The following is a 14,821-nucleotide window of genomic DNA, read 5'->3' as shown; positions in this document are numbered from 1 at the left end:
TACTCATTAATTTTTCTATGGTAGACATTTCAGGGATACATAATGTTTGATTTTGAGGTGTTCTAATGAAGTTTCTCAACTGTAGGTATTTTAAAAAAATGATTACGGGGTATGTTAAATTTATCAACCATTTCTCCAAATGTCAACAGCACCTTTTGAGAGTTGTAAAGGTCTCCTATTTTTCCCAAACCCTTAATAGCCCAAGATTTAAATCCCCCATCTGTTTTACGTGGAGGGAAGGAGTCATTTCCCCATATCGGGCTGAAGACAGAGAGAGAGGACATTTCTCTCTGATATTTTTTAACTTGATGCCAGACTATAGTCATATTTTTTGTATTCTTTTCAAAGGTTTTTGTTCTTGCTGATTACAGGTATACTGGGACGGGCAGACTTAGCTGGAGTGGAGCTCCAGCGAGGAGCATCTCTTTCTGTGAAGTAGAACAACAGTGTTCTTAGTTGAGCTGCCCAATAGTACCAGAGTGGATTGGGACATTTGAGTCCCCCTCTGTCATAGGGTAAGTACAGTAGAGACAGTCGTGTCCAGGGACGTCTGTTATTCCAGAAAAATGTAACAAACAGTCTTTTAAGTTGAGTGAACAGGTTACTTGGAGGAGGAAGTGGAAGATTTTGAAACAGATACAATAGTTTGGGCGGTATATTCATTTTGAGGACATTTATTTTTCCCATTAGTGACAGTGGTATGGGTGACCACCTTTACAGAAGCTTTGAAATTTCTTGCAGTATTGGTTGATAATTACTCTCTACAATATACTTAAGTTGTAGGACAATTTGAATGCCTAGATACGTAAAGCAATCCACCGTTGTAAACTGTGTGCCTATTTTAGGAGGAGCTTTATTTTCCAATTGATTTAAGAACGTTATTGACTGGCTTTAGTTGCAGACGGACAGAGGTGGACTTGTTGCTGTTGAAAAGTCAGTAATGTTAGCTGACATGCTAAGTTGTATGTCTTCAGGCCCATTTCCACAGAGGTTCAGCTGGTAGCATGTTGTAGCCAGGTGTTATTATCTCTGATTCAGGTGACGTTAGCTTGACATGCTGGCATTTTGAGCTGTATTGTAAGTTTTCATGACATAACATTGTTATGTCGTACCAAGTTTTGTTTGTAGTTGACAGTGTTTAACCTCTGCTGGAGATGTGTATGTGTACATCTCCAGTTTGTTGAAATGAGAAAGGTCTATTATTGGGTAATAGCAGCCTTTGTCGCTCTACTGTTATGGACTACTTTGTAAGTTTCCAGTTTGGCAAAATAACTCACACAGTATGAAAGTGCTGAAGGTTTTTTTCTTTTTTTATCTTACAAAAGGTCAGTTTTGGAAACAAAATCAAATGTTGAAAGGATACAGATCAGTTAGAGGCAAATCATTTACACAAGAATATTTACAAAATATTATGACATATATAATTAGTGCTGGTGCTACACAAGAAGTAAATCATGTGATATGCAGTGTTGGTGGCAAGCTGTTTCATCACTAATCCGTACAGACCAAACATCAGCAAGAAAATGAAACACTATTAGGCTCTGGTCTGTAGTCTGAAAGTAAATGGTTGTGGAATTTGTTGATCAATAGCTGAAAGACCAATGTGAACAGAAAATGAAAGGGTATGAAAAGAGAGTAAGAAGGACAAACACCTAAAATGAATTGGCCCTAAACAGCCAAAGAAAGCAGCAGTGTCTTTGGAGTAATTTGTGAATACATACAAATACAGCAAGGTTTTCAAGTGTATTCTCAGAAGGTAAACTCGAAGCTAAAAGTTAAACCCCTTAAAAATAACTAGCTGGTGTTTGTCAGTACCTCTGTAGCTCACTTGCATTCATTGTGACTGACACAACTGGCTTGTTGCTGTTAAAGTAGCTACATTAATTGTGCATTAAGTAGTTATGCCACTTGTATAGAGTTCTTGAAAGGCATTCTGGGGAGATAAAATATAATAATATAAAATCTAATGTAGACAAGGCAGGTTGATGGAATGTGACTTTTATGACAGAAGCCCATCAAAACTAACTGGTGGAATGCAGTGGACATTAAAAAGGCTATTAGAGTTAATATTTCCTATAATCCATAGTTCATCTGCCAATCAAACCTGTCTTTCAAGAATGTTTTACCTGACCTTCTGTCTACCCGTGTCTACTTTTAATATTCCATTTAGGGATGTCACGCAGAGGTGATTCCCCTTAAAACAAATCATATCTGACATCTAATACATATTACAACATACTGTTTCATTTTAGCAATGCACAGTAACAGGCCTACATTAAATCAAGTAAGGCAGTTAAATGTGTAGTCCATCCTCTACAGTTTCTCTGCACAAACCAAATGACAACCTCAAAAATCAATATTGTATAAAACAGCAAAGGACACCAAAATACCTATTTTTTGTTTAAAAGTGAGCACTGAAATAAAATTATCTTAACATAGTGATTCAGTTTGAGTTGATGGTTTTCTTTTGATTTGAAACACAGTTATTGCTGGCATAGATCACTGTCACATCAGTGAAGGCACCTTTAATGCTGACAGGTAAATGCAAGGTTTGGTGCAACATAAGCTGCCATCCCATCGTCTTTTTTTTAGGGATGTCCTTGCTTATTCCAGCAAGACAATGCCAAGCCACACTCTGCTCATGTTACAGTGTGGCTTCATAGTAAAAGAGTGCAGGTACTTGACTGGCCTGCCTGCAGTCTTGAACTGAGCAATTAGTGCCCCCCACTCCCAAATGCTTAATATTGTATGTTAAAAGAAAAGGTGATGGAACACAGTGGTAAACTTGCCCCTGTCCCAACTTTTTTGGCACAGCCTACAGGCATCCATTCTCATTACAATCCATGACAAATGTTGAATTTTACTTACTGTTATTTATTACGATGTGAGAGAGTGGAGCAGAATGTCCGTGTAAAGCATGATCCAGCACATCAGGTTATTTCCCAATGACATTTTCACTGTATCTTACTTTTGGTTTAATAATGCTTGGATTCATGACAGCGGTGTTGGCACCACCTTCATCTTTTAGCCAATTACATGCATCCTGTATCTTATGCAAGCAAACTTGACAACTACTACTCTATTTAGCCAGTTAGCACCTGTTAGCTGGAGCTACTGTATGGTTGGCTAAAACGTTGAGGAACAGTGACTGTTGACGACAACACTGTCATATTTCATAACATTAGTGAACACTGGGTTTCCATAGAGTGGCATCAGAAATTATGAATCAGAAACAGGTGGCTTCATTGACTGAGTTTGCTAACTGTGACAATGATGCACACTCTGCTACTTTTGTTTGTTGCTAATGATCAGTGTTGTGATGTCTTCATTTACATACTGTGACTATTTAATTTTTTCTGAACACAAACCAAACTAAATGGCATAAAGTAGGGCTGGGGAAGTACATTGTTCTACTGATATGAGTTTGACACAAAACTTTAATTAAATATTTTATATCAACTGTGCAACTCATACCTGATATGTGGTACTATTTAAATAATCAATAATGATAATAATGTTAGACTATTTGTTAGTGTATTTTGGTTCAAAAGCTGGCTTTTCTCCTCTAATATGAACACAATGAAACAGTTATCTAATTGAAGCTCATTCTGTTCAGAAGTTAGGAAATGATATGTCTAAAAAATTCTCAGCTACTGCATATCAACTGTGAGAAATGTGTTTTAAGATGTACATCAATCTGTGTTCAAGTATTCAGTAGCATCCCCAGATTCAGGAGGTGTACCTTAATCTTTTTAACTTTCCACTCAACTTATCATTTTTGACCCTGAGCTCCAGTTCTGGTTGTGATCATGGGAGAGCAGTGTAATTATCTGTCTGGCCACACAGTGCACTGTATTCTGGCTGAGAATATGGCCAGAAGAGAAAGTGAAAAAAAAAAGAAAAAAAAAGACTTTCCTGAAAATAATGTGTGGGTGATAAAGCTTGTGGTGACTGCTTTAATAAATAGCTTTTCGCTCCCATTCAAAATGTTTAGTTTATACTTGGATGGGTGTCTTTTGAACACACCACAGTCTACATTCCAGTGCGCCTGTTAAAGTATATGCAATCTGAGAGGCTTTGTAGTTAATCTAATGAATGCCATTGATAATGTTATTGCGCAGCAGCTCCTGCTCAGGGTTGTGCAGGGTGGGGTTCACCTCCTCGTCCCTCAGCCGAGCATTCTTCCTGATCTCCTCCAGGGAGTAGTCCTTCACCAGGCTGCCGTTCTCAAAGACAGTCACCAGCAGGTCCTGAAGAACACAGAACACAAACCGATAAATTATCAGGAGGATGGTATTCAATGACGAAAGATGGCTCCCTATATAAACCAGGCTGTATTTGCAGTAGAATGACTTTTTAAAATTTTCTTGCATGACCAAAGAAAAACAGAGAAAGAGGGCTGTGATATTCCTTTTTGTTCAAAAGCAACCAGTTATTGTAGGTGGAGGGCAGGACACTCTGACTCTGACTTGTATCAGATTGTTGTACTGTATTTGTGAGAGACAAAGTTGATTTTTCATTGATGAGCTCCCCAATAAAATCACAACATCATAGACAAGATGACCTGTTGTACTGTATACTGTATGGACATTCTTGTTTAAATCACACATTTTAAACACAATAGCACTTGGAGCGACTCTGCTCAATATTGTATGACGGACAGTGTAGAAGAAGAGAGTGATGGCACAAAACATCAGTGCTATTATTATTACTAATGCATGTATTGTTGTCAAACATGTATCTGTTTTTTTAGAGCATGACTTTTAGTTGTGCAGGCATTCTGTTTGGTGTAATTTCATAAAACCACATCAATAACATGTTAGTCAACAGTTTGACCCATGAATGTAAAAAATAGCAAATTATTCTGGGCTCTTAAGGAACCCGTCTTCCCTTTTTGAAACCTCATGTTTTACCTCTGAAATAAATTTTACAAAATATGTAGTACGTGTTCTAAAACAGTAACAATTCAAAGTTAATATCAGTGAGAATTAACAATGACATGCTGCCTGACCTCCTCAGGCTTGCCTGCCCCTCTCTCTATGGTCTCTAAGAAGCCATTAGAGTTTCTCCTCAGTGATAATCGACCCCTCTTTGACATCTTGGATGGGTCGGTTACTGGCTGCTTGTACACGTCCATCTGGAGGAATACATAAGCAAAAGGTCAAAGTTGAACCCCTATGTAGCTCTGCAAAGTCTAAAGGAAGCTCTAAAGGGGCACCTTAAGCTGGATGATAACTATTCTTGTTCAACAAAACTGCACCAAACAGTCAATTCTACTACTCTGCTAAAAGAACAATGTTAGCTGAGTGACAGTTAAAGGAAATGGTCACATGTTTTCAAATCTGTCTCAAAGCAATCACATGCCCTTATAAAACACTACAACTGGTTTTGCTTCCATTCTTCCTGTTCAGAAATGATGATTAAATCCATAAAAAAGTCCATGTTGCTGCCTTAATTTTGTTAATGAACAGATTTTGTTTATTATTTCACCAGGCATGTCACATTTAGTAACAATAATCTGTTGATAATCACTATTGTCAGTAGATTAAATTTGAAAATCCCTTCAAGCAAATCTGTTGCAGCATCCAAATCAGACCAGAACTCTTCCACTTACCCCCTTGCCATTCGTCTCGACGTAGCTGCACTTGAAGGCACAGCTGAGTGTATCTCTGTTGAGTTTCTGAAGCAAAGCGCTGCCACAACCAAAGAACACATTCTCAGCACTCCAGCCTTCGTCAGTCAGCTTCTCAAGAATCTACAACAAACATAGAAAGAAGGCTTCAAACACAATATAACAGACATCAACATGATGTATTGCATGTTAAAGCAGAGCACGAGGCTTTGCTTCCTGTCACCTTAAGCTTTGTGCATGTGTGGAAGAGTTCAAGTGCTGGCAGTGCAAGGTCGGAAAGAAACATAAAATGGCTGCATTTTGGAAAAAATAACAAAATTATAGTGAAATGGTTTTTTAAGGTGGAAGCTGTTATAATGTACACAAAACCAATACAATTGTCTTGACAATGACAAACACATACAAAGAGAACAGGGGTAAGTTACACGAAAATCATTTTAACGTGGCTTTAATGAGAAATGAGGCGGTGTGGCATAGCTTACACATTCAGAGGCTTGTCCTTGTCACTGTGAGCAGTGTCCGAAATTAACTTCTTGACGCAACGGCTAACTATATTTTTTTACAAGCCAAATAAATAGATATCTTTGGTATACATTCATTTCAGGACATTTCACTGAAATAATAACATTTAATGTTTCTAAGTGCTATATCGTAGGCAACCGGACATGTTTAAGTGTCTTGAAGATGTTTCACCTCTCATCCAAGAGGCTTCTCAACTATCTGCGCGTCTCAACACCACATTCTTATTGCGTGCACATCATGATTCTATCATCAATGTAGGCTACTGTTTAATAGGGGCTTTTCATCCTGCACATCTTTAGCCATGGGACCCTTGGCCCTTTAGCCACTTAGCCGCTTTTAATCACATATTGTTAACCCAGGGTTAATGTAAGCACAGGGCTTTAGGATTCATACTTCATTTCTACTAGCCCTGCTTCAATGTCCGCTGCAACATGTGACTAATGTTAACATTCCAGAATGATGTGTTACCACTCTGTTTACTTCAGACTCATTCACAAAAGCACATTTTAGCCCTGTGTTAAGGTTTATTTTCAGGGGATAACTCCACAAATTTGGGACTAATCCTGCTCCAGAGCAAGGCCAGCAAGCCCTTGTTATCTTGTTATCCCACTTTGGAATGTGCTAGAATTGTGCCAGTGTTAATTCTTTCTTAGGCTGGGGCTAACAGCTCCCTATGCATCTGGCCAAGGAAGTTGAAAGATCTTTTTTCACACTGCACTACGACTACTCCTTAGCAGTGGGCCTACGGGTCCTGCTCTGGAGCAGGGTTAGCCCTGAGTTACATGTGTTATCCCCTGATAAGATCTCTTCAGTGTTAGCTGGCAGGATAAGCATGTTATCAAAAAAAAAGGATAGAACAATGGATTTAAAAGCAAATGCAACCCAGTTATTGTTTCCATAGCCATGCAGATAAATAGGCCATGATTCCTTTCAGTTCCACAGAAGTTGATTTTATCTATGAAGTTCTTGTTTTAAGTTTATTTTTTATCAGGGAGATTATACATAATTCAAGATTCAAAAGACAATCAAATACAAAAAATACTTCAAATATAAATATATAATAAGTACATAATGATACCAACATCGCTCCAACAATTGTACCAAGTTAAAACACAAGACAGCTTTTCTTCAATATCTCTCTTCCTTTCATTTTACTTTTGTGACCGGGCAGTTATAATGTTAGTATGTGTTCAGTACACTCTGAAGTGGTATAGAGAAATAACGTCAGTTGGTAATGATTTGCTGGTAACTCTGTCTAATGCAATATGAGGAGTATTGTTTGTAACTAGGGTTGCACGTGGCACTCGTCAATGTAATTTTGTTGTATTGGTCAGAAAGAGAACAATCATGGCTCATGTTTTTATTTTGAATGCTCCGTCTTGGTTATCTGGCGCCCTCTAGACTGCAGCTTTAACAGACCAGAATGGTTTTACAAGTCCACAGTTTACAGTCCAAAAGAGCTTGTTTTCATTTCATTGTAAATGGCCTAGAGAATTCAGTCATAGCATTGCCAAATCTCAACAGTGAATCATTGGGTAAAATGGCATCACGACCAAGACGAATTACAGTCAAAACTACACAAACAGGACCATGCTACAAAAATTTTAAGCCCCTATGTGTAGAATGTTGATATCATGTTAGTGGAAGTAATGTTCATAAAAGAAAAACTGAATCTGTGACAGTAAAAAAAACAAAAAAACAAAACAAAACAGACAATCATGTCCCAAATAAAATGTGTAATGAAGATTAAAGATACATTCGGACTAGTTCAACAACCAAACTTTCTCTTACCTCTTCCACTGAGCTGAGGTCAATGCCATCTCCTTGAATGATTCGCAAATAAGATGGCAGCACCTTATATCCCACAGAGTTCAGGGAACAGCCAAAACACTCTTCCAATATCTTGATGACCTAAAATGACATTTGAATCATTTTAGGAAAAAACATATATTTAACCACAACAACTTCCACTTCCACACAAGATAAAAACCTGTCAGTTCTGCTTAGTACAAAATTATATGAAATTCAAATTTTTTGCAAAAACAACGTCCTACCCATATTGACCGTTTGCTGCCTGCTGAATTAAGATGTGAAAATGCAAAAATGTCCACTCTTTCTCGCTGAAAGGATGAACACTACTTTCATAAGAAACAATAAAAAAGTGGTAGTTTTCTGAGTAGAAAATTTAATTCCTCCTTAATGTAACCCATCAGATGAAAAATGTCAGATTCAGATTAAAACAGTACATAAAACAACTGTTTATCCTTCTTTCACAATGTTAAAGATGGTGGGAAAAATGCCTGGATCTGTCCATTTATCAACATCCACACCAAAAGTGTGGTTCAGTAGTTTTTGTTTTATCCTGCTGACAAACCCACCGACATACAAATGAACGCAGGTGAAAACATACCCTCCTTGATGGAGGTAACAACTGCTCATGACCTAAAGAATCTCTAATATTGACTAAATCAGTGGTTCCCAAATAGTTTTGCCATGGTAGTAGTAGTATACACACTTATTTTTTCTCTCAACTTTATTAGTAGTTTAAAAATATTTGGAAGATTAAAATTCAAGTCAAGCGTTGAAGTTGCCCAGTACTGACTATTGAGGCACTGATATTTACCTCAATAAGGGTCTCTGCAGGGTCTCCAGAGTCTGGCCGGATGACTAGACATGAGTCCTGGCTGCGCTCCATGACTCGCTCCTTCAGCTTGTCACCCCAGATGTGTTTACAGGCGTTAAAGATGTCATAACTGTCACTGACCACTGACACTGGCCCTGAGGAGAACTGGTCCAAGATTTGTTCAAACGCCTCCTTCTCCCTGCTCCTCCCCCAGGAGATGATGGTACTGGATAACAAGAAGGGAGTAAAGAACTTGAGTAAAGTCTTATGGTAGCCTAGATATTTATTCTAGTTCTATATAGTAATATTTGAAGATACAACTCCTGATGGTGTTACAGTTTTCTCAAAGCTTACAAATCAACTGTGCAGATGTACAGACATTAATTCAATAGCAAAAGCTGAAATAAAATAAAAATGGTTGCAAACAGGATCTTTTTCTACTTGGTTATTAATTATGAAGTGCCCATGAACTACATTTATTTATGTACACAGTATAATCCATGATTTATACATCTGTGTGCGCATGTACTTTACCTGTGCTCTGCTGCTGGAATGGAGAAGCCAGCCATTGGACAGCCATAGTACCTCTGAGCCATTAACAGCCCAGCTACTGTGTCTGTGCTGCAGAAATTCACCAGGTGAGCTGCTCCACCTAATGCTGCGGACTAAGGAGTAGAGGTGACATTGTCAATCACTGCTGATTCAAACTGTGTCTTTGAGTTAATCTTCTTCAATCCAGTCATTTTAATTTCAGTAATTGCAGAGAAATATTCTTGACAAATGCTGGCTCTGATGGCTACCAGGGCCAAGCTGACCTGATGACCTGACCTTCTTTTACTACCATGTGAGAAGAACACCAATACTAAAAGCTACCGTTTCTGTCAGTGACATTAATGATATTGTACATTCAGTTCTGCTTGGAGAATAAGCAATAAAGAACTAGTCATTTGTGTACTGAACTGCTCTACTATAAAAGATGCAGGCACACATTCCGTTGCCCCTGCACTGACACTAGTCTGCCTTCATATTATCATAAACACACTCAATTTAAAGTGAAACCGATGACAGTATCATTTTACAGTCATCTTACAATAAAACACATCCACCATCTCTCTTGTACAAGAGCTTCATGCTTTTTATATAAGACATTCCCTAAGACTTTCATTGATGCTTTTTAACCTAACCATTCATAAAATCACATCATAAAATGATTTGATAACATTGGCATGACACAACATATCTTTTGCTGTATTTTGCTTATGTAGAAATTATTCTGCAAGGTGTCAACAATGTCTATACAGCACAACATCAACAGCAGCAAGGTGCAATGGTCAAAATAAGAAACTGGAATAGCTCTGCTTTCTAAGATTTTCTCATTTTAAATACTGGTTTCTTATCAAATAAAGTATTCCTGACCTCCTGTGAGGAGACTCCTCTGTAGCCAAAGTCATGCAGTTTCAAGTCCAGGCCTTCCAGGCTCCCTGAGGTGGCCTTCAGGTGCTTGGCCAGGATCTTCTTAAACTCCCTGGATATGGTAGCTACTGTGATGGGATACCACATCTGGAGCAGCATGGTCTACAGCCAGCAAATGGGGTAAATAAAATGGGATGGGATTGGGGAGAAAAGAGAACAGATAATGAGGAAGCAACTAATCCCAACTAACCCAAACGTTTCCCAGTTCATGTCATGGATTTAAGTATTAAAAAATGACCGTTAAAACTTCTATTCAATTCATGAGACCTTGTGAAATCCGGCTGTACTTCAAATACTTTTAAGCAATTTTTTAGCATTTTAGTGATTCCTTGTATGTGTATTCTAAACCTAATCAGTTGCTAATTTTTTAATCAAACACACTTTGTTATTCCACAAAAACACAAAACTGTGTTTGCTGTTATTTACAATGCACGTGAGGATGAAGTTGGACAGTTTTCTTCACTTTTCTATATGAATGATACATCTGAATCTGTGTTGAACATTGCTTGCTTCAGCTAAACAGTCTTGTTATAAGCTTTAAACTGACATAATGAGGTGAGCCCTAAATTCCTTATACGTATGATTAATGCTTTACTTGTGTGTGGACGGGTCAGGTTATGAAGTATCAGTGACAAGAAAAATACAACTAAGCTTTATTGACGGCATGTGACAGTTCAAATTGATATATTATGTTATGTTTCCAAAGTTATAAGAAGGCATCCTCTCTTTTCTGCTTTTACTTGCAGGTGTGTTAATTGACCTGTAGATATCTGATGTGTTTGTAGCGCAAAATAATATAGGCTAACTGTGAGATAAAAAGCAGCCATCCCCACTTCTCTCTTCCCTACTTTTCCTCCTCTCCTTTCGTAAAAAAAAAGAAAAAAATCAGTGGCGGTTACATGTCAGCAGCAGTGGTGTGCTGCCTATAGGGGAAATACTGCTGTTAACTGCTAACTGAGGAGTTGGCCCTCCTGTGTTAGTCCATTTGTTTATAGAGAAGTTGTTTTGTCTCCCCAATGTACAAATCTGGGTACATACACTACATTACTCTGTTTATGCCTGGGTGTTTTGTCCTCAGGATGGACAAGTTTCTGCCTCAGTTTGCTGGTAGGTTTTAAGTGAGGTGGGATATGATGTTTTTTTGAGATCCTCCTGAATTTCTCAGATATTTTCACGACATAAGGAATGATGATGTTAAATTTTCTGTTTCCTCCTCTCTGTCTACTCTGTGGAGACAAAACAACCTCTCTATAAATTAAACGAAACACAGAGTTTAAAAGCCTGCAACTCCCCTCCAGTTAGTTAAGCTGAAGAAGCCTCTTGGATCAGAGGTGAAACATCTTAAAGAAACTGAGACAAGTCCAGTTGTCTATGATACAGCACCTAGAATTAACATGACCTGGATGATTGAGAACCTTCACCAACATACCTCAATGTAGTTGGTGAGCCAGTAGAAGTTAGGATCTGTGTTTTCCACAGTGAAGAGCACGTTGCCTCTCGGTATGATCCTTCCCTCAGGGACCGCTTTTATCCGGATAGGAAGACGGCCATCATGTTTCTGATAGTATCAAGCACATTTACTTCATCTTTAATATATGATTATGACTGCTTCTCTGTCTCGACAGACTGTCAGTTGAAAAATCTGTTTGTATACCTCGAGGACTTTTCTCCAGCTTTCTTCATCAAACACAGCCTGCTTGAAATGCATCTGGTAGAAGAGTTTGGCTTGCTGAATCTTTTCCTCAGTGACAACTTGGCCTGTCGAGAACACAAAAAGTTATAACTACCTCAGTCACATGCAGAAAATCCACACAATCGTCACAATCTGGACTGCCATCAAATAGTAATCAGCTAATACATGAACTAGTACTAGTGTTGGAAACCATTTTAGCTTTAGTGTTGGAAACCATCTTAGCTGGAAACCATCTCCTTTGGCTGTGTGAACTTTCCCAAGTAGAGCGTGCTACTGGCCAGGCCTGGGCAATAAAACAATGGCAATGTGTTGGCAATAGACACTTTGTCAATAGCTAAAATGTCTGATAGTTTCATGTGTATGCATTAAATGAAAAACAATTTTAGAGCACACAGTGACTATGCCCTGGCTTACAAACAGCATATCACATCCTTTCATAATGGAACATGTTACAAGTGGCACACGACCAGTATAGAATATAACAGGTGTGAAGTTTGGTTGCAACATTGCCATGTGACTGAAAACAACAGAAAAAGCATGACGGGGCATCATTATGGGTCCCACTGCAGTTCTCTCAAAACCAGCTCTGCTCTACCTGTGAAACTGTAGCTCACTTGCTAATTCACACAGAAGCTAACACTACGGGCAATCTGTTGAATCAGCTTCACCGCTGGCCAAGTGTTGAAAAACTCAAGCACAACCCATTAACACCAGAGTGAGAGAATGAGTACTGATGGAGAGAAATTGTGAATAAAAAAGTATTAGCTTTTCATAACAAATTGGTGTATTTTTACTGTTGTGTTAATACAATTATAACCTGTGTGCCTTAATAAAGTGGTTACATTCAAAATAAAGACGTTAAATTCAACCTTTTGTCACCTGGTGTGTTGAATGATAAAAATATGACAGGTTATTAAAAATGATCAGTAATTATGATACCGGCCATTATGAAACATCACTATCATGATAGACCTTTCAGTCTTACTGCCCAGTCCTACTACGAGCTACCATTGAATGAGGAATCATTTGCTGCTTTGCCTTGTAGTAACTCATGAACATTTTGCTGTCTGTAGCCTGCTATTTACTTAAATTCTATGTTTTTATGAATTCATTGGACTTGTAATAGTGCATGGAATATTTCTCCTTGGTGAACACAAAAATGCTGCGGATTACAGTTTTATCACAAAGTATTTTTTTCAATGACATTCTCTTGAATTGAAAAGTCTCTACTCTTTCCAACAGGTTTCCTTAACTTCATGTTTTCGAACAAAGGACAGAATGTGAATGTACCTGTCAGGTACTTCTTCATCAGATACTGAAGCCCAAAGAACACCACTTCATTGAACTGGGAGCCCTTCTTGCGTCGGCATTCAAAGTACGAGTAGATTTTGCTGACATCTGGAGGATATTGTTTGTGGTGTGTGATCTGAAAGACAAGAAATCGACAAAAGTCAGTCATAACCAGTTAGCAGTCAGCAGGAAATTAACTGATTAACCAAGTCTAATTTAAACATGTGGCCATGTAAAGTCATGTCATGTCATGTCATGTCATTGTCCGTAACCGCTTATCCCTTTCCATGGGGTCGCGGGGTGTTGCTGCTGGAGCCAATCCCAGCTTTGTCTCAGGGCGAGGGCAGGGTACTCCCTGGATAAGTTGCCAGCTCATCGCAGGGCCCTCACTGATGAGCAATGTGGGGTTCAGTATCTTGCTCAAGGACACTTCGACATGCAGCGCAGCCCTGCCCGGAGCCGGGATTTGAACTAGCGACCTTTCGATCACTAGTCGACCTGCTCTACCCGCTGAGCTACAGCCGCCCCGCCATGTAAAGTCATTCTGATAATTAAACTGAATATGGGTGGTGATTATTCATCACTTTCTAATCTTGTCATACCAGACAGATTTATATTGTCAAGTAGCATGACATTAGAACCTAGTTATTACACTTATGATAAGCTGAAAGCTGGAGGATTGTCCGCTCAACGTGACACTTGTGTGTACAGTAAACAAGTTCCCTGGATCCACGTGGGGAGGGAATGATGACAGCTTAAAGCACAATTCTCTCTTTGTGCTCCTGCAGCACTAATTAAATAATAAACAGCAGCAACCAGTCAGTCACTGGAAGAAATAGCTTCATAAGGCATTCACTCTAACTCTACATTTGTCTGCTTCCTATTTAAACAGCCCTCTCCTTTCCACTTCTCTGACTTTAAGAGAGAATTTTATAAGAATATCAATAATTATACACATTATTCTCAACTTTATTTGCAGGCTTATAGCATAGTCAATGGATATATCACATTTTATTATACTCAGAATGTATTACATTTTTGAATAAATTAGGTATTTTTAGTATCAACCGTTTCCTAATTTCTCCCAAAAACATCTAAGCATGATGGTTATAATGTCAGATCTATTTTAAACTATAACGAGCGTTTGTTTATATGATATCTATTGCGATCATTAGAAAAATTCAAGCAAAACGTAGATGAGTCAGTGTGCTTGGTACAGACTGAATTATGACTGAATATTGGATGGTTTAATCCAAGAGAAAAAAATGCACATCATTTATAAGCAAGCAACATGTGTCTAGCTGTCAAAACTTCTAATGCAACTGTTTTGAAAATAATACATTCAGACATAAAACATGACAAAAAGGCCAATATGCAGACCAAACCCATGTAATGTCTGAGTCTGGTCGCTCTCTTCCATATGCACGTGTATATGCATGTGACACGATTCTTGCGTTGGTTATACAAAGCTAACCCTTCATCTGTGCCAAGAGGAAGCATTGAAGCATCATTCAAATGGCGAAAAATACTGCTGTATAGAATTATTTGTGACAATGAATGCTGTGAAACATCACACATTTTTCCAGCA

General features: G+C 38.4%; 1 protein-coding gene across 1 annotated transcript; it reads right to left on the bottom strand.

The window, feature by feature from the left end:
- Positions 1–1,292: 1,292 nt before the first annotated feature.
- nampt2 (nicotinamide phosphoribosyltransferase 2) lies at positions 1,293–13,417 on the bottom strand. The gene is made up of 10 exons (XM_037102024.1): positions 13,234–13,417; positions 11,905–12,008; positions 11,680–11,808; positions 10,194–10,352; positions 9,312–9,442; positions 8,778–9,003; positions 7,946–8,065; positions 5,615–5,755; positions 5,012–5,137; positions 1,293–4,250 (listed from the first exon to the last, which is right to left on the bottom strand). The coding sequence occupies exons 1-10, from the start codon at positions 13,400–13,402 to the stop codon at positions 4,089–4,091; spliced, it is 1,467 nt and encodes a 488-aa protein (XP_036957919.1). The 5' UTR covers positions 13,403–13,417; the 3' UTR covers positions 1,293–4,088.
- Between the last annotated feature and the right edge of the window lie 1,404 nt (positions 13,418–14,821).

This window comes from Acanthopagrus latus, chromosome 6 (assembly GCF_904848185.1).
Source record: "Acanthopagrus latus isolate v.2019 chromosome 6, fAcaLat1.1, whole genome shotgun sequence".
NCBI lineage: Eukaryota > Metazoa > Chordata > Actinopteri > Spariformes > Sparidae > Acanthopagrus > Acanthopagrus latus.
This window is presented reverse-complemented; position numbering and strand designations above follow the sequence as displayed.